Source organism: Agrilus planipennis, unplaced genomic scaffold (genome assembly GCF_000699045.2).
Source record: "Agrilus planipennis isolate EAB-ADULT unplaced genomic scaffold, Apla_2.0 scaffold51, whole genome shotgun sequence".
Lineage (NCBI taxonomy): Eukaryota > Metazoa > Arthropoda > Insecta > Coleoptera > Buprestidae > Agrilus > Agrilus planipennis.
The window spans coordinates 583,030-601,566 of record NW_020438915.1 but is presented as its reverse complement, the minus strand read 5'-3'; the positions used below and the strand labels follow the sequence as shown (position 1 = coordinate 601,566).

The 18,537-nt window shown below is 33.4% G+C and overlaps 5 protein-coding genes across 5 annotated transcripts; 3 read left to right on the top strand and 2 right to left on the bottom strand.

Annotated features, from left to right (window-relative positions):
• The first annotated feature begins 283 nt into the window (after positions 1-283).
• On the top strand, positions 284-3,283 carry LOC108733019 (transcription elongation factor S-II). Its single transcript, XM_018464039.2, has 3 exons — positions 284-480; positions 638-1,040; positions 1,688-3,283. The coding sequence occupies exons 1-3, from the start codon at positions 409-411 to the stop codon at positions 2,110-2,112; spliced, it is 900 nt and encodes a 299-aa protein (XP_018319541.1). The 5' UTR covers positions 284-408; the 3' UTR covers positions 2,113-3,283.
• A 410-nt stretch (positions 3,284-3,693) lies between these two features.
• On the top strand, positions 3,694-10,114 carry LOC108733011 (protein argonaute-2). The gene is made up of 7 exons (XM_018464030.1): positions 3,694-3,875; positions 4,026-4,918; positions 5,634-6,203; positions 6,293-7,249; positions 7,584-7,772; positions 8,288-8,768; positions 9,273-10,114. The coding sequence occupies exons 1-7, from the start codon at positions 3,860-3,862 to the stop codon at positions 9,734-9,736; spliced, it is 3,570 nt and encodes a 1,189-aa protein (XP_018319532.1). The 5' UTR covers positions 3,694-3,859; the 3' UTR covers positions 9,737-10,114.
• Positions 10,115-10,208: 94 nt separating this feature from the next.
• Positions 10,209-14,298, bottom strand: LOC108733012 (FACT complex subunit spt16). Its single transcript, XM_018464031.2, has 6 exons — positions 13,227-14,298; positions 12,500-13,166; positions 12,004-12,436; positions 11,641-11,935; positions 10,985-11,570; positions 10,209-10,797 (listed from the first exon to the last, which is right to left on the bottom strand). The coding sequence occupies exons 1-6, from the start codon at positions 14,193-14,195 to the stop codon at positions 10,352-10,354; spliced, it is 3,396 nt and encodes a 1,131-aa protein (XP_018319533.1). The 5' UTR covers positions 14,196-14,298; the 3' UTR covers positions 10,209-10,351.
• A 1,166-nt stretch (positions 14,299-15,464) lies between these two features.
• LOC108733006 (DNA-directed RNA polymerases I, II, and III subunit RPABC2) lies at positions 15,465-16,036 on the bottom strand. Its single transcript, XM_018464026.2, has one exon. It carries the CDS (start codon positions 15,915-15,917, stop codon positions 15,522-15,524), a length of 396 nt encoding a protein of 131 aa, XP_018319528.1. The 5' UTR covers positions 15,918-16,036; the 3' UTR covers positions 15,465-15,521.
• Positions 16,037-16,176: 140 nt separating this feature from the next.
• LOC112904183 lies at positions 16,177-18,124 on the top strand. Its single transcript, XM_025973604.1, has one exon. It carries the CDS (start codon positions 16,591-16,593, stop codon positions 17,857-17,859), a length of 1,269 nt encoding a protein of 422 aa, XP_025829389.1. The 5' UTR covers positions 16,177-16,590; the 3' UTR covers positions 17,860-18,124.
• Positions 18,125-18,537: the final 413 nt, after the last annotated feature.

Sequence of the window (18,537 nt, the reverse complement as noted above, 5' to 3'; positions counted from 1 at the left end):
ATGACATGGTACAATAAAGCTTTATTGTACCATGTCTGTATGATATGTTTTTAAAGAAATTCAAACTAACCAATCAATCCAAATTGCTAGAATGCGGTGTTGTTGCCTAGGGAACGACCTACACCAACACATATGAAATATGATTCTTTCAACCTTAAATAAATAAATTATCTTTAGTAATTACTGCTTTTTGTAATATTTTTCTGGTTGAACTACTTGAGCATTTAACCACAGCCATTACTTTTTAAATGGGCATGCGCCAGGTCCGTCATTTATTGGTAAATGGCGTTACTGACGTTTTGCTTATTTAAAGTACTTTTGCTAAAATTTAGTTAATTTCAAACATAGAGGACTCATCGACTGTAGGGAAATTAAAATTATTGTTTTATTTTAACAAAATAATAATTCATGATGAGTGTTGAAGAGGAAGTTCTGCGTATACAAAAGAAACTAAACAAAATGACCTCAAGTGACGGGACTGTACGTTTAATAATTATTACTTTATTTAATACATAAGGTTAAATAATGATTTTAAAAGCGGTGACTGTTGTATTTAGATAGTTGTTTTCAGTTTCTAATTGCAGATTTAATGAAGTATATAATTTTTTTTCAATAAATTTTATCACAATATTTCTAGGGCCAAGAACAAGCTCTAGACATACTCAAAGAATTGCAGACGTTAGATATTAATTTAGAAGTACTGACTAAAACAAGAATTGGAATGACTGTTAATGCACTCCGGAAGTCTAGTAAAGATGATGAAGTTATTAGTTTAGCTAAAACATTAATAAAAAATTGGAAAAAATTCTTATCAGCATCTAATAGTACAAAAGAAAGCAGCAATACAAGTTCAAGCAAGGTTTCTAAAAAGGAAGGCCGGGATGATAAAAAAGAAAGTAAAGAGCGAGATAAAGAAAAGGACTCCAGGAAATTACCCAACCAATTTCCACCAACCAGTTCAACGACTACTGATGCTGTACGTTTAAAATGTAGAGAGATGCTTGCAGCAGCTTTAACTGTTGACAGGGAAGAATTTGAAGGTAATATTTAATTTTTTTTTTTACTGAAGATCTACCAAAAAGTAGCACTTTATCTCTTATATTCTAAGTACACTTATTTTGTCAATTTATAATTATTCTCACTATAGGGATGGCAATGAGTTTATATTTAGATTTTTTATTCAATTAATGCTGATTTGCTTCTTAAATTTTTTATTACATAAAACAACAATAATTCAGCTTCTTTTATCCCCTTATTGCCTTCTTTATTATAGCATNAGTAAATAAAATTTAATTAAGCTGAATTTAATAATTTGTTACTCAAAACTTAATTAGCCTTTAGTTAGTGTCCAATTTTCTACTCATAAACCAATGTAACTTCATTTATAAGGTTTGGAAAAGATAGAAAGTGCTAGTCATTCTTAAAAAGTATGAATTTAATTAAGCTGAATTTAATAATTTGTTACTCAAAACTTAATTAGCCTTTAGTTAGTGTCCAATTTTCTACTCATAAACCAATGTAACTTCATTTATAAGGTTTGGAAAAGATAGAAAGTGCTAGTCATTCTTAAAAAGTATGACTGTTATAAAGATTAAAAAAAGAAATAGGTAAAAAAATTACAAATTATTAAATCTACATGTGTTAAGGGAATTATAGGAAATATGAAATAAACTTAAATTACATTTAGGTTGTGCAACAGCTGAAGAATTGGCAGAAGAACTTGAAGAGGCAATATTTCAGGAATTTAAAAACACAGACATGAGATACAAGAATCGAATTCGTTCGCGAATCGCAAATTTGAAAGACGCGAAAAACCCAAATTTGCGCACAAACTTCCGCGTAGGCGCTATTAGCGCTTCGAGACTTGCCACGATGACTGCAGAAGAAATGGCGAATGACGAAATAAAGCAGTTGCGGGAAAAATTCAAGAAAGAAGCCATAAATGACGCCCAGCTCGCCACCGTACAGGGTACTAAAACGGATCTGCTCAAGTGCGGCAAGTGCAAGAAGAGGAACTGTACATATAACCAGGTGCAAACAAGGTCTGCTGATGAGCCTATGACCACGTTTGTTCTCTGCAACGAATGTGGTAACCGATGGAAGTTTTGTTGAAGCGTTTTTCAGGGTGCGATTTTACTTACTGTTAAAAAAAAATATATTTACTTAAACTGGAACCAATCAACCAAACAACACCTTTTTTGTGGGTTTGAAAAGGTGTATGTATATGAGAGACGATGAGTTGTAAACGTTTTATTTTGCTGCATCGTTTTATAATTATTTTTTTTTAATTAGGTGCCTATGCCTGAAAAAAAAAATTTATGATTTAAATGAAACTGTTTCTAACAAAACTGTCAATGTGTTAATAAATAGGTACTTACTACAATCTGCTCATTATAAAACATGTAAGGATACGATATTATTTAAAATGTTAGTCTTTGTGTGAAGCATACACAGTGGCTACTTTTCTTGTAATCTTTGTAGTTATTAGAAGCACATATTGCTCATTTTTGGATTCTTACCCTGTCTTTTTCCAGTTACACATCTTCATTCTTAGTAATAAAAAAAAACCGGTCTTACAGTAGTCATCAATGATGTCTAACATCGAAGTTCGGTATCAAAGTTATAGTTTTACAACATAAGCAGTATGACAATACATCTTATTGTTCAAGACCAAGGCTGTAGGAACGATTGACAGCTGTGTTTTTCCCCTTACTGCTTGTTTTGTGGAAATTACTTCTACTATCACGTATTTACTCCCAGAACATTAGAGTTAAGAAAAGACGTTTTATTTTTATTATCAATTTTTTAAACGTATATGATTGAACGAAACACAAGAATGTAAAATTTTCTCTTAAATTAATTATTTAGGATTTCTTTTCAGTTAACTTATATTAATAAAGGAAATAAGTTATTCTCTAAAAAAACATCTGTTCTTAAGTTCTTTCAACTTCAATTGATAAATTGGAAAGGCATGTTTGAATGAAATGCAGTGATTATGTAGAAGAGTATTTTCATTTTGCAGATTTTGATTTTGTACGTTTCGTACAAATGTCGTAAATGTCTTTAAAATACGTCCTTAGTATATATCAACAACTTTTTTTGTAAATAAAGTATAGATACTGTTTTCTTCGATGTGTTATTAATTACAATGTTTTTAAGATAGCAATTTTAGTGTTCAGTTTTGCGTCTCTCTGAATAGCAGCATTGATAATTTTCTATGCACTTAAATACATGGAGAATTATTTATTACATTTAACAAATAAATAAAAGTCAGTCCCACATTTATTTGTTTATTATTTCTACTTAATACATTACAATACTTTCACAAGTCTTATTATTTCAAATAAAGGTAAGATATCTCAAGTTCTCGACTTTCTTGTCAATAAAATTACTTTTCCGTGTATACTGAAATTAAAAAAAGTTTTTGTTAGATATAAAATGCTGAAATGTTACAGTATTGTAGCTGTTAGAGCCCAATCAATAAGTTTAGGTAAAAATAAATGATTTTTGTTTCGATTATAAATTATTAGTTATTGTACCGGGATTCAAGAAAATGTGATAAACTTTCCCTAGAGGACAGTTTCTTATCTTTGCCTACAATCTTTTTGCAATGATTGACAACGTTGCCCATCTATGCTATCATACATACAATCTATGAAACATTACATTAGTGATTGTTAGTAGCAGTGGTAGCACATAGGTGGTAGCAGTTAGCAGTTAGTGTCAGTAGCACTCAGTAGTGTGATAGTGTACTATTTGAGAGTGTAATTTAATAATAGTTACGAAATTTAAAATAAAGTGAAAAATACGGCATTTATAAGAATTGTTGTCCCAGAATTAATTGTTAACCGCTTTAATAATGGGAAGAAAAAAACGTAAGTTAATAAAAATGTAGAATTAAAAGAACCTTTCCTGATGTGGGATTTCCCTTGCTATTATTTTGCTTGTATATCTATCAGAATTAATGCCTTATATGCTTCAATTTGTTTTGTAAGTTTTAAGTAAGACATTTTTATGTAATATAGAAAAGCAAACTGGAGGAGGTGATAGAGAACAAGGTGAATCATCTCAACAACAAGGGGGTCAACAACGGCAGGAAGAAGGACCTCGACAACAACAAAGAGGTCCTCCGCAGCAACAGCATAGGGGACCACAGCAACAACAACAGCAAAGAGAACCACAGCAACAACAACAGCAAAGAGGATCTCAACAACAACATAGGGGTCCGCAACAACAGCAACAACAAAGAGGACCACAGCAACAGCAACAGCGAAGAGAACCACAGCAACAACAACAGCAAAGAGAACCACAGCAGCAAAGAGAATCACAGCAACAACAACAACAAAGAGGATCTCAACAACAGCATAGGGGTCCCCAGCAACAGCAACAACAAAGAAGACCTCAACAACAGCATAGAGATCCTCATCATCAACAACAACAAGGAGGTCCTCAGCAACAACAACAACAAAGAGGTCCTCAGCAACAGCAACAACAAAGAGGCCCTTGGCAGCAGCAACAACAAAGAGGCCCTTGGCAGCAGCAACAACAAAGAGAACCTTATCAGCAGCAACAACAAAGAGAACCTTATCAGCAACAACAATATAAGAGTTCACAGCAGCAGCAGCAACATCAACAGTATGGGAGTCCCAAGCACCAACAACAACAAAGTGGATCTTACCAACAGCAGCAACAAAGAGATTCTCAGCAACAGATGTATCCTCAAAAACAACAACCAGGTCCTCCACAAATGCAACAAGGAGGCCCTATTCAAATGCAACAACAAATCCCTCCACAAATGCAACAGTGGAGAGCTCCTCCTGGCCTGGCTCCTTTCCAAATGCAACCAGGTGATTCTTCACAAAAGCAGCAACACAGTCCTCAAGAAGAAGCAATAAGAGAAACTTTGCCTCCATCATCAGTAAGTAAAAACGGTATACTACTTTTATTGTTTTGTATCTACATGTACATAAACATATGCAGCTACAAAATTTTTTGATAATCTTCCTAGTGATATGAATGTATTACCATCTAATAAGACCACTGTTCGAAAATTTAAAAGATTATCTTATGAATAATGTAAATTATTTAATAAAAAAAAAAATAATAGATAAATACTAATCAAACACTTCTGATTGATAAACTTTTCATTTTTATTATGATGTGTTTATTTTATTTAATTGTTATGCCAAAAAAAAGTTCAAAGGGAAGTTAATCCCTGTACATAATTTGGTGTAATTAGCAGAACAAAATTACTTTTTGCAATATTGTATAATATAATTATGTTATTTTTTATTTAATTATGTAGTAAAAAATTATTTATGAATGGATTAAGATGATAAAATTATTAGCATTTTATGTGCACGAGATTATGCACCTGCATGTAACTTATTTACCTTTTGCTCCTTTTTGCAATCAAACTTAGGCTCTTAATTATTAGACCATTATCAATATACCAATTGTTTTCCATTTAATTATCTTTGTGGAGACCACTGCAACATTTGGTGAGTCAATAATTTTATAAAATTTTGTATCATATCAGCATAGGGTAATGACGATTACAAAAAAAAGGTTGCTGTACATTATCAAAACATGCATGTTTTGTAATTATTTTATTCTTATCATACTTTTGTCAGGTTCCAAGTACTCCAACACCTTCAGAAAGTAGTAGTTCCGGCGGCATACCCAAAACAATGGCAGGAGCTGAAGGAAAAGGTAAAAAGCAGAAACCAGAACAAAAGCAAGAAAAACCTTCAAGTGGAAAACCGCCTTTTGGTAAGAAAGAAGAAAAAGTATCACAAAGACTGCCCGATGAAGAACTTGCATTAGACATTCCACGTCGTCAGAAGAGTGAAAAAAAATTGGGCAGAACAATTCAGCTCGAAACAAATCATTTTGCATTGAGTATTAGTAAAAATCTGAAAGTGGTATACCAGTATGATGTTACAGTCGAACCCGACAGACCAAAAAAAATGCTACCACTCGTTATGGAAGAGTTCTGTAGAAAACACTTTCCTAATCGTTTCCCGGCTTATGATGGTATGAAGAACTTGTTCGCCACTGCTTTACTTCCACTTACTAATAATACTCTTACGGATACCATTAATATTTTTATGCCAGATAATGAAAATAACAAAGATTACAAAGTTACTGTCACATTTAATGGTAAGAAAGTGGACATGACACCTCTACAAGAATATTTCATGGTAGGTTGAGAATCCTTCAAAAAAAAGGCGTAAAAAACTTTTTTACAATTTTTTGTAAAGAAGCAATATGTATTTAATTTTTGTTCTAGGCGTCACCAACCCGAGGTCATCGTTTACCGCCACAAGATGTGTTAACAGTTGTCGATGTAGTTTTGAGAAAAGCCCCGGCACGCACTTTCATTTCCGTCGGTCGTTCTTTTTTTTCGCCGCCTCAGGGGCCAATCATCCAACTTGGCGACGGCATGGAAATGTATAATGGATTTTACCAGTCGGCAGTTCTTGGTTGGAAGCCGTTTTTGAATGTGGACGTGGCTCACAAGGCGTTTCCTCAACGCTTAGATGGAATAAATTTGCTCATGGATTTGCTAAAGTGTAGCGAAAGAGACCTTCAAGGACCTCTTCGACCTTTCGATATTGAAGTAGTAGATAAGTTTCTGCGTACTTTAAAAGTACAATATCTTATACCAACACAGCCGGCTTCGAGGAGAGTAATGCGAGTTAATGCAGTCGATCAGCCCGCTGATAAGGCCATGTTTAATCATGACAATGAACGAATGACAGTAAAAGACTACTTTACCCGAATAAAAGGATATAGGCTACGGTATCCTCACTTACCATGTCTCTGGGTAGGCAGTAAAAGTCGCTCAGATAAAATATTATTGCCAATTGAGCTGTGTACAGTTATGGAGGGCCAAGCAGTAAACCGTAAAATGACTTCCGATCAAACAAGTGCGATGATAAAACACGCAGCCACTAATACAGAAGTACGTAAGAATAAGATTATGGCTTCAGTTAGAAATGCGAATTACAACCAACATCATGTCGTTCGAGAATTCGAAATTTCTGTCAGTGCCAATATGGAGAGGATTAGTGGTCGTGTTCTTATGCCTCCTAATATTACATATGCAAATAACAGGACTGAAAAACCAAGCAGAGGTGTTTGGAGAGCTCAGTCGTTTTTCCAACGGTGTGAACTAAGAAGTTGGACTATTTTAAATCTTGATCGTCGTACACGTGAAGAGTCACTGAGAGAGTTCTCGGCGATGGTAAGAATCTTATTTTTTATTTGGCATGTCGATCGTAAAAATTTAGCATGCAACGGAAGTTGCCCTGGCATAACTTACGAAAGTTTGACGGTATGAAGTTAGCAGCGTGACTGTGAGTTAGAAAGCGGCACTTTCGAGCGCGGGGTAAGAGCTGGTAACTTTGGTCTCGGTGGTCGCTGCTATTTACTGATTGGGCCGAGCTCGCATGCGTACATAAGCGAAGACATTGTTAAATAAAAATAAAAATATGTATATACTGATTAAATAAACATTTAATTTTTAATTCGTGTACATAAGTACACGAACCATTTTTAATCACAATTGCTTCTAATAGATGCAATCCGAAGGACGCAGATTAGGAATGGATATTGCTCCGCCAGCACCGTTCTTATCAGGATTAGACAACAGGAATCCATTGAAATCCATCATTGATCATATGTCGAATTTGAAACAGAATCAAATCAAGTTTGTTGTGGTTGTTTTGACCGATTTTGTTCCCAATGTCTATAGTTACGTTAAACAGGTTCGTATACAAATATTATACTTATTTGTTATTTCCAGTACGTACTTTTTCCTTTTCTCTACAGAATTTTTCTTCATTAGTCTAGTTCTTGGTATTTCTCCCTATTTTCCCCCAACTAATAAATAGTGTCCTTATAACGAGATATATATATATATATATTTGTAGTTTTTGCTTCCCTTTTTACCTTTTTTTTGAAATTTTCCTTATTCATATTGTTGCTATTTCTATGCCATTGTTTACTAATTTTTATTTTTGTAACAAGTTATGACAAAATATATTTGCAGATCTTTTGAGGAATTATTACAAATATGTAATGTAAGAATTATATTGTTCTGTTTTATTTAAAACTACTCTAACTGGCTTGTTTGCTTTTTATAATTTATTTCTTTTGTTCTATTTTTATAAAAAAGCTATATATTGCAATACGAGCAGATTTTTCAGAATTTTTAAAGTTACCAGTCCTATTATTTAAAAGGCATAATTTTAAGCAAACATTTGTTTGTTTTGTCCTTTAGGCGGCTGAACTACAGGTGGGTCTACTAACCCAGTGTGTCAAATCTCGCAATGTGTTTCGTCCGAAAAATATGACTGTCATAAATATTTTGCTGAAGGTCAATTCCAAATTAAATGGTATTAACCACGTCTTAACACAGAAACCTTCATGCCTCAGGCGACCGTGCATGATAATGGGTGCAGATGTAACGCATCCAAGTCCTGACGCCCAGGACACGCCAAGCGTTGCAGCGGTTACTGCTTCTCACGATCCCACTGCATTTAAGTACAATATTTGTTGGCGTTTACAGCCGCCTCGTGTGGAAATTATCGACGATCTGGAGAATATTGTCTCAGAACAGTTGAAATATTTCTATGAACAGAACAAACAGTTGAAACCCGAACACATCATTTTCTTCAGGGATGGCGTGTCTGAAGGATTCTTCAAATTTGTTATGAACCGTGAAGTGGAGGCTATTAGGAAGGCATGCACTCGAATGAACCGTAAGTGTTTGATATAAAATCACTTGTATACATTTGAAAGCATTTGACTTGAAAGGCTATGACTTGGACTAACTGTCTTTGAAACTACATGTTTTACAGTTTTTAAGTAACTTTCTACTGCTGAAACTGATTCAACTCTAAAATACATGTTGGACCGGAAGTTGCACTCTTTTTCAAGTAAAAGGTGTTAATGACATTTTTAATTGCTAATAGTGGTTAATATGCAATATTAATGTGAAAATTCATTTTTGAATTTCCATCCACTACAAACTTCCTCACGTTAATGAGGAAAAATATATTTGTTGCTGTTGTCACAAATATTTTTTCTCATTAACCTGATATAAGACCTGTAGCTGTGAAAGCAGATGACGCGCATACTCAACTGGCTAAGACTAACGGAAATCTTATATCCTTTTATTTTTTGTGTAATTTATTTTTTATTTCATGTATATGCCTATGTGTAATCTTTGTAAATAATTGAAAACAAATATTGAATTTTCGTAGAGAACTATAAGCCGGCAATAACTTTTCTGGTGGTCCAGAAACGTCACCATACACGTTTATTTCCTTTAAATCCTCGTGATTCAGAAGACAGGAACATGAACGTACCAGCCGGAACGTGTGTGGACGAATGGATAACACATCCGACCGCCACCGATTTCTACCTAGTCTCGCATGCTAGTATCCAAGGCGTGGCCAAGCCAACTAAGTACCGGGTCTTGTGGGATGACTTGGATATGACCGAAAACGATTTGGAAGAACTCACGTACCACCTCTGTCATATGTTTTCACGATGTACGAGATCTGTAAGTTATCCTGCGCCCACTTACTATGCCCATTTGGCCGCAGCTCGCGCTAAAGTCTATATCGAAACGAGACGTGTGAACGTAAATAATTTACAACGGGAGCAGGAGAACACCCAAATCAAGGATCTTATTGTAAAGGGCACCCCCATGTTCTTTGTTTAAAAAACATTCAAAGGTAAAGCAATTGATGCAAAGTTTCATATTTAATATTACAAAATAACTAAACCGTAAAAAATTAAGAAAATGCCTTCAAATCAGTGTATTTACTTAATTAATAATTTGCATATCTTTTTTAAAAACTGGCTGGCTATAGTTGAAAACTAATTTACTGGTAGTGGGTCAATGTTTTACAATTAAATTATGAAAAATTGTTACAAAAAATAACCAAAAAAAGGTGGTATGTAGGGTAATATACCAACAAATGCCAATAAATATTTGATACTTTTTGCCTAATATATGTATTCCTTGTAATGATGCCGTTATAATTATTCAATTCTTTAAGAAAAAAAAATAATAAAAGTTGGGATTTATACACCTAAATTTTTTGTCTATCATAGTAGTTTTTAGATAATTCAGAATTAAGGAATTTGAAAAACCATAGGAAATTTTATAAATAAAAATTTAAACTGCATCATTTAGAAAAGAAGTTCTTTACTTAAATGTTAATTTGTTTGTAATTAAATTAAGATTGTGTAACATAAAGAGTATAATACGAATGCACTAAATCTAATTAAACAATGAAACGTATAAAACTGAAGAAGTGCTTCCAGTTTGCGTTTACTTCTTAGATTTTTTTGACTTATGCCTATCATCGCTTTCTTCTCTGCTACGTTTTTTATCGTTAGATGAAGATTTATGCCCACTTTTGTGCGACGATTCTTTTGACGATCCATGGTGATTTTTCGCTTTGGACGAATTATGTCTATCTTTGCTATGACTGCCACTACTGTTGTGCTTATCCTTGCTCGATGAATGTCTACCTTTGTCCTTACTTGACGAGTGCCTGTCCTTGCTTGAATGCTTATCCTTGCTAGGTGAATGTTTACTGGATGAGTTTTTGCTCGAAGAGTGTTTGCTGGATGAATGAGACGTCTTGAAATCTTTACCCTTGTGCTTCTCACGCTTGGTGCCGAACTCTTCTTCGTATCGTCGATCTCGACGGTCCTCTTCCGCTGCTTCACGCTCTAGGTCGGACCAGTCTTTACCCGACTCTTCGTCACTACCTAATTTTCAATAGAAGTATCTTTAATTCATCGTATATATATCCTCTTCTACTCAAGAAAAATAATCACAAACATTTGTAATTGGTGAATGAAATCTTTATCATTACCTTTTTGGAAATGAAATTAATGCGACATTGTAAGAAACGGAAAAGAAATATAAAGAGGCGCTTTATTTATTGTAACTTACCCAAGTCGTCTTCAGAGACACTCCCACTTTCACTTTCGGTGTCTCCTTCGGTGTATTCCGAGTCCTCTTCACTTTCCTCCGATACGGATTCGACGTCAGTCGGTTCATAAGCTTCGTCTTCGTCTTCCGATTCGTCTTCCTGCTCCTCTTCAGGATCACTTTCTGGGTCTAAGAAGGTCCATCCACCACTATCGAAAAATCCTTCTGGATCGTCTGTGATCGTCTTCATAATCTTCACCCAGTTTAAAGACTGTACACCTTCTGAGTAGCGGATGTCGCAGGAATTAAGCCACTCTTTCACATGATCGAGCATATTCATTGGGATAGCGTTAACCATAGCTACCTTGCGATGGTAATCTTTGAAGACGAACACCATATCGAAGTTCTTCAAATGGAATTGAACGCGCTCAAAATGTACAAGTTCGACATCTTCAAGAGTTATAACGAACGGAGGCCATTCTGTTAGGTTAACTAGGCAGCCGGAAGTTGGTTGAAGAAGAACGGTAGAGCGAAATGGGGCACCAGGAAATCCTAGCTCTCGAAACGGCGTATCGAATTCAATCTCCTGTTTAGTCATGGATTCCACCTAAAACAATTGTAAATACATGTGTTCAATTAAAAAATTAATTTCTATTTGTGGTGTAAACAAGACCAACCTTTTCACAAAAGCTTTTAAAAGCAGTTTTGAGCTTATGTCTTAGCTCTCTTTCAGATTGTTCAGCTGCCAGATCATCTCTATCGTGCATATGTTGATGTTTGCCCAGATCCGTAGTGATTTCTCCTACTTCGGTATAAAATTGTACATCAATGTGCTTCTTTTTTCCGAACATTATGGCATGTTTCAAATGAAAATGCAATAAAATAATCATTTCACCGTCGCATGGTTGGAAAAATGCATTCTTAATGTTATTGTATAAGATATCCACTTTGTCACCTCGTACTGATGTATACCTGAATACGAAAAAAATGTTAATATTGCGTTTTTCGTTTATCATGATTTTTTATTTATTAAGTTTTACCTAAAACCATTGCTGTGGGCTTCCAATGTTCCGGTCATTCGTTTGCTTACGATATTAGGTCTAATGTAGAGATCCTTGAGTTTTGGATTGCTCTTGTTCTGAGACAAAACTAAAGTGTCCTGTTTGACCAGATCTTCTTTTTCGCGTTCTTCTGCTTCTCTAGTTTTAAATTTACGCTGAACTTCTTTGATTAGACGAAAGGCGGTGTTCAGATTGGAAGAAGGTGGTGATATTTCGCCAGGCTCTTTGGTATTTGTGCTCCTGTAAGTGACTTCTTTTAGAAATGTGGCGTCCGGATTTTGGTAGGAACCTGCTTCATTCTTGCCCATTGTTGAACCGGGATGAAAGAAATTGATCCGAAGATAAGTGTAATCTCCTTCTACTGACTGAGATATATTTTTTACTGTTGAAATGTGAAAGGGAACTGGAATACCTTCAAAAAAATAGTAGTGTTAGCAATAGACTGCTGATTTTGGAAGTATATAAAAAAGTTTACCATATATGGGCAAAATAACGGTTTCATATTTCTGGTCTACATAAATTTTAAGTTCTTTAACTTCAGGTACTTTCGGCATTTGATTCGAGTTCTTATATGAGACGGTATTTTTACGAACTTTTTCCACGTCTTTTGCGCCTGACTGTTTGGCTAATCGTTCTTTAGCTTTTTCATTAAGAAGCATCGCCAATTCCTTCTGATGCTCTTTTCGTTTATCCTCTGAAGGTTGTTCAGAGCGCAATTTTGATTCTATGACTGCTGTACGCTTGCCACGGCCTAGAAGCTCCGGCTTGGGTGTGTTTTCTTTTTCTTCATCATCCTCTTCTTCCTCCGATTCATCTTTAAGGAATATTCCGATATTTTTTATTTTCTTTTTGGACATTGTTAACAAAGATGCTGGTGAATCTTCATTGACTATGACAGTATCACCAATAAATAAAGCATATGTCTGAGCTTCCTTTTCTGTTGCCTCTTTATTTTGAAGATTATTAAATCCCAGGTTAATATTGAATACCATTCCTTTTTTCAAAATTGCACTGTTTTTAGGGCCAACTGTTAAGGAGCTTTCTTTAAATTCAATTCCCATTGCAAATCCAAATGTTTTTGTGAGATTATTAAGTAATTCAGGCTTTTCCTTTTGTACAAAATTGTAACCAGCCTCATACACCTGTAAATATTGACAATAATTGAATATACATAATTTTGATCATAAAAATTTATCACAAACCTCAGATAACTTTACTCCAGCATGTAATTTCTTCAATATTTCCTCCTCAAGACTTAATAAAAAGCTGTAGTTGTTCTGAATACTATCAGATGGATTAACTAAAAGTGTTCTGGCTATATTCGAACAATAGGATTTGTACCTTGCTCCTAAACAACATATAATGGCACCAAAATGCAATGTATTCTTGTCACTTACAACACTAAATTTAAGGTTGTAATTGCCTCCAGATTGGATAATAGCAGGGTAGCACATGTCTACTTGAGACACATCAACTCCAGTTACATATTTTTTGTCAGTAATTGCATTTTCAACACCTTCAGCAAGCTTAGCATGCTTGACTTTCTTCTCTGCATCAATAATTTCCATTATTTGGTATTTTAAGTATTTATTAAACACATCAACGGTCACCATGCAAGCCTTTTTAATAATAATAACCTCTGAATCTTCTTTGGGGGCCATAATATACGCAATTGCAGCACTTATATTGACAGTCTCAAATTGTTCCTTCTTTATCCGAGCTCGCCATAAATCCATAAATTCACCAGGGTAGTTATCTTTAATAAAAACACCAAGGATTTTACCCCCTTTACTAGCTTTAATAGCCTTTATTAACGTATTGAAATTATTTTCATCTTTGTCGTTACGATCCCTAACCAACAATTTTAAAGTCACTTCATTGTCTTCTTTCCCATTTTCTGCTTGTTTCAAGAAATCTATTTTATTTCTACTGGCAAGGAAATGTGCCGTATTCTCCGTCAGGACCATAATTGTGTCGGTAAGTTCGTATCCCAAAAGCCATGTTTGTAGGGCCCCTGATTTACTGTAAACAATTTCATCATCAACACCGACAGCGGTTACCAAACAATCCGCTTTTGAAAGTTCATTTTCTCCATCGGCATTTTGCCAGGCGGAATAAAGCCTTTTTAATCGCCGATAAAATGCTTCTTTATCCAAAATTATGTTTGCCATTTCACAAAATTAGCAACACTCGCCGCAAACAACATGGATTTTACGCAACGTTGAACTTGTTGACTCTTCTTCCTCTTCTTGTTGGGCGATTAAAAGGCGCGAGACTGGTTGACTAGTTGATAATCATAGAAAAGATACTTTTTGGATCATTCAAAATTGTAAATTATATTGCTTTACTTTAAGTAATTATTAATTGNCATGAATTTGAAAATCAAAAAGATTTAGACACTTGGCTCCCATCCATATCTTGTTTATTAAAAAATGTGAATGTACCTATTCTTCTTACAGCTTATACTAAAAATGAAATAATTAAAGACACGAATATATTAAAATGCTCCTGTGATAATTTAACTTTTTTTCTTGATTGTGTTGAAAACCCTTTTGTAAATTTAAGACCCTTCAGAGATTGGAATACTGAAAACAAGCCTGTATTTTATTTTAACAATTATATCACAATATTAAAGAATGCTAATGTATAAATCGTTCGAGTTTTTATTTATTTTTAAAACAGAGTAAAAGAAATTATGAAATTAATTAAAAATTATGATTTGTTTATTGTAATATTGCCCTCATTATAATGACTTTAGTAGAGGTTTTTTGTTAGTTTAGAGAAGTTAAATATGCGTTTTCCTTACTGTACAGATAATTTATCTCCGTCCTTTATATTCTGGCCACATTCTTGATTGTGTTTGAATATTTAAACAAATTTCATTTGTATTTATAATTACCTATAATTTATACGGATTTTTTTTGTATCTTTGTAACTGTTTATTATTTCAATAAAGTATACTGATATGGACCCTAAAGACACAAAAGTTTCTTAATTAAAAAAAAAACATAATTTACGTTAGAAGTAAAATGGGTTGCATAAGAGTAAATCTGAACGAACCTGCTATGTATGTTGCCGCACTTGAAGGAACTTTCTGAGCCGATCATTATATACAGGGTAAGTCCCTAAAGTATAGTGGTTTGTGTTATACTTAATCTGTGGTGATTTACGTATAGTTCAAAATACGAAAAAATATTTCAAGTAGAAGTTGTGTGCAGAATTAAGTGCGCAATAACATAAAAATACTTTCAAGTGTGCCCTAGCTTCGTTATTTTACATAGAATCTCGTACTTTTTATTACACTTTTAAAATCTCCGTAAAAAATAAATGGCGCTTTATTAATATGACATCGAATCTGGAACCATTTTGAGGAAAGTGATTGATTTGTGGATGGAATAGTCTATCATTTACTGATACTACATGATGAATACGTACAAATGTTAAATTGATGTTGAACATTCTTTCTCAATTTACATGTATGTTGTGAAGGCAGATTTTTAATGATCTATTATTATCAATTCATCAATACCCCAATCTTCATAGGAATTATCTGGCAAGTATCTTCTAATGATAATAGGTATTTTGCGTTGCTTCAGTTCTTTCATTGCTATTTGAAGTGGGTCAGTTTCACCTTCTAACTCAACCATAACAGGAGCACACATTGCTATCTGCAATGCTCTGGTTCCTAACACTCTGGCTCTTTCATATTTTGTCATATACTTTGTTGTAATCCGTTTTGATTTTGGTACACCGCCACCTGCCTGCCCAGGAGCTAATATATCTATATGGTCACCTTCTTCTTCAGGTTGTTCAAGTTCTTCAATGTTTTCGTCGTCAACGTCATCGTCAAAATCATCGCCCACATCATCTCCTTCAAACTCGTCATCTGCCATGTTATAATTGTTACTTTTGCTTTGTAAATTTGCTTATTTTTATTAAGAAAACCTGCACAACTTTGTACAAGTCCTCCTAACCGTATTTTTAACGAACTTTGACATACCTTTGAACTTAGACTTTGAGGTTGTGTTCGTTGTGTTGCTCAGCTTATCTATAGTTGTTTAGATAGAATCATAGATAAGGATAGAATGGAATCAACGTTGCCGGGCCAGCAAGATTTAAATTGATGATAGAAATACACGGCGCAACAAATCAACTTTTAATACGATAACAGTTTTTAATACATACTTCGTAAAGGATTATTAGATCATTATAAAAAAAAAAAAACGAAAAAAAAAAACTGTCGCTTTTACCATAATTTAGTAGAACACATTTCTTCGGACTCATGCTAATTTATTGTACTCAAATTTTCGAATGAAATGGGGTCAATTGCAAAATTATATTACAGTTATTGCTCAGCAAAATGATTATTGATTTGCTTCTAGAATTATGGTATAAAGTGGTAACTATGGTATGTCTGGCAATGCTGATCAATTTGAAAACATGAATGAATTTATATTATGAATGAAAACACTTATCTATGAATGGATCATATGCTATGATCATATGTAAATAAAAACAAGAAGAGAAGGTATTGTGTTTAAAAGTGTAAAAACAATTATTTTTGTAATGAATTATTATGACTTTTATTATTATAGTTTGTGTCATGTTTGTAAAGAAAGAATAAACGTAAAACACTGTAAAAAGTGTAAATGTGTAGGTTATTGTTCAAAAGAGCACCAGAAACTGGATTGGCTAATGCATAAGAGTATATGCACAGCTATTTCGTTAACAAGGGATTCTTTTAATAACAAAAAAATATTTTCCTTTCAAAGTTGGATTGAGCACCGTCTTAAACTACACTCTAAATGGAGAAATATTCTTAAACGGGAACTTCTTTCTTATGAGAACCAAATATGGATGTTTTTACCAGTTTGCAGCATATGTTATTCAGAAGACATTACAGTAGTTTGTTCAGAATGTTTAAATGTTTATTTTTGTTCTAAAGAACATCAGGAAAAATTTGAATCATGTCATGAAAGATACTGTAAAGAATTAAGCCTTTGTATGAAAACTGATGTGGAACTGTTTCAAATAAAGCAGTATCCTATTTCCAAAGTAGCCTCCATACCGGCTAATTACGTTGGGTTTCCAGAAAATAATTTTGAATTCTTAAATTGTGTTTTGGAAGAAAACAATAAAGGAATTACTTTTCAAAAAGATAAAGAATTAGTTTTAAAGTATGAACTGATAGCTTTAAGTGCCAACATACTCAACACTTTAAGAATTTGTAAAATAATAAAAGAAAGAAAGATTGACAAGCCCGAAGTAGTTCTTCATGTTGTTGGGGCTTGTAACACAGAAATAACATTTGATTGGGGAATTATATCTGAAGTAGTTTTTCATTATATTATAAATTTGGTATATTTAAAAGTTTATTTAATTGGACCAACTTGTAATGCAAGTTTATTAGAATGTGTGGACCCTTTGACTTATTGTTGTGAATGCATAAATTTAGAAAGAAAAGTTGATGTTGAAGTTGTTCAAGATTTATATCATAATGCTGAAAATAATTTAAGGAAACCAGATTTCATTTTGCTACTTAACAGTGGGCTTCATGAATTTGAAAATCAAAAAGATTTAGACACTTGGCTCCCATCCATATCTTGTTTATTAAAAAATGTGAATGTACCTATTCTTCTTACAGCTTATACTAAAAATGAAATAATTAAAGACACGAATATATTAAAATGCTCCTGTGATAATTTAACTTTTTTTCTTGATTGTGTTGAAAACCCTTTTGTAAATTTAAGACCCTTCAGAGATTGGAATACTGAAAACAAGCCTGTATTTTATTTTAACAATTATATCACAATATTAAAGAATGCTAATGTATAAATCGTTCGAGTTTTTATTTATTTTTAAAACAGAGTAAAAGAAATTATGAAATTAATTAAAAATTATGATTTGTTTATTGTAATATTGCCCTCATTATAATGACTTTAGTAGAGGTTTTTTGTTAGTTTAGAGAAGTTAAATATGCGTTTTCCTTACTGTACAGATAATTTATCTCCGTCCTTTATATTCTGGCCACATTCTTGATTGTGTTTGAATATTTAAACAAATTTCATTTGTATTTATAATTACCTATAATTTATACGGATTTTTTTTGTATCTTTGTAACTGTTTATTATTTCAATAAAGTATACTGATATGGACCCTAAAGACACAAAAGTTTCTTAATTAAAAAAAAAACATAATTTACGTTAGAAGTAAAATGGGTTGCATAAGAGTAAATCTGAACGAACCTGCTATGTATGTTGCCGCACTTGAAGGAACTTTCTGAGCCGATCATTATATACAGGGTAAGTCCCTAAAGTATAGTGGTTTGTGTTATACTTAATCTGTGGTGATTTACGTATAGTTCAAAATACGAAAAAATATTTCAAGTAGAAGTTGTGTGCAGAATTAAGTGCGCAATAACATAAAAATACTTTCAAGTGTGCCCTAGCTTCGTTATTTTACATAGAATCTCGTACTTTTTATTACACTTTTAAAATCTCCGTAAAAAATAAA

Coding starts and splice junctions, on each gene's coding strand:
- LOC112904183 (XM_025973604.1), top strand. CDS start 16,591: ATGAATTATTATGACTTTTATTATTATAGTTTGTGTCATGTTTGTAAA.
- LOC108733012 (XM_018464031.2), bottom strand. CDS start 14,195: ATGGCAAACATAATTTTGGATAAAGAAGCATTTTATCGGCGATTAAAA. Junction 12,437..12,499: donor CGTTATTTTGCCCATATATG/GTAAACTTTTTT, acceptor ATTTTTTTGAAG/GTATTCCAGTTCCCTTTCAC. Junction 11,936..12,003: donor GCCCACAGCAATGGTTTTAG/GTAAAACTTAAT, acceptor TTTCGTATTCAG/GTATACATCAGTACGAGGTG.
- LOC108733019 (XM_018464039.2), top strand. CDS start 409: ATGATGAGTGTTGAAGAGGAAGTTCTGCGTATACAAAAGAAACTAAAC. Junction 481..637: donor TGACCTCAAGTGACGGGACT/GTACGTTTAATA, acceptor CAATATTTCTAG/GGCCAAGAACAAGCTCTAGA. Junction 1,041..1,687: donor TGACAGGGAAGAATTTGAAG/GTAATATTTAAT, acceptor AATTACATTTAG/GTTGTGCAACAGCTGAAGAA.
- LOC108733011 (XM_018464030.1), top strand. Junction 4,919..5,633: donor AAACTTTGCCTCCATCATCA/GTAAGTAAAAAC, acceptor TACTTTTGTCAG/GTTCCAAGTACTCCAACACC. Junction 7,250..7,583: donor TGAGAGAGTTCTCGGCGATG/GTAAGAATCTTA, acceptor TGCTTCTAATAG/ATGCAATCCGAAGGACGCAG.
- LOC108733006 (XM_018464026.2), bottom strand. CDS start 15,917: ATGGCAGATGACGAGTTTGAAGGAGATGATGTGGGCGATGATTTTGAC.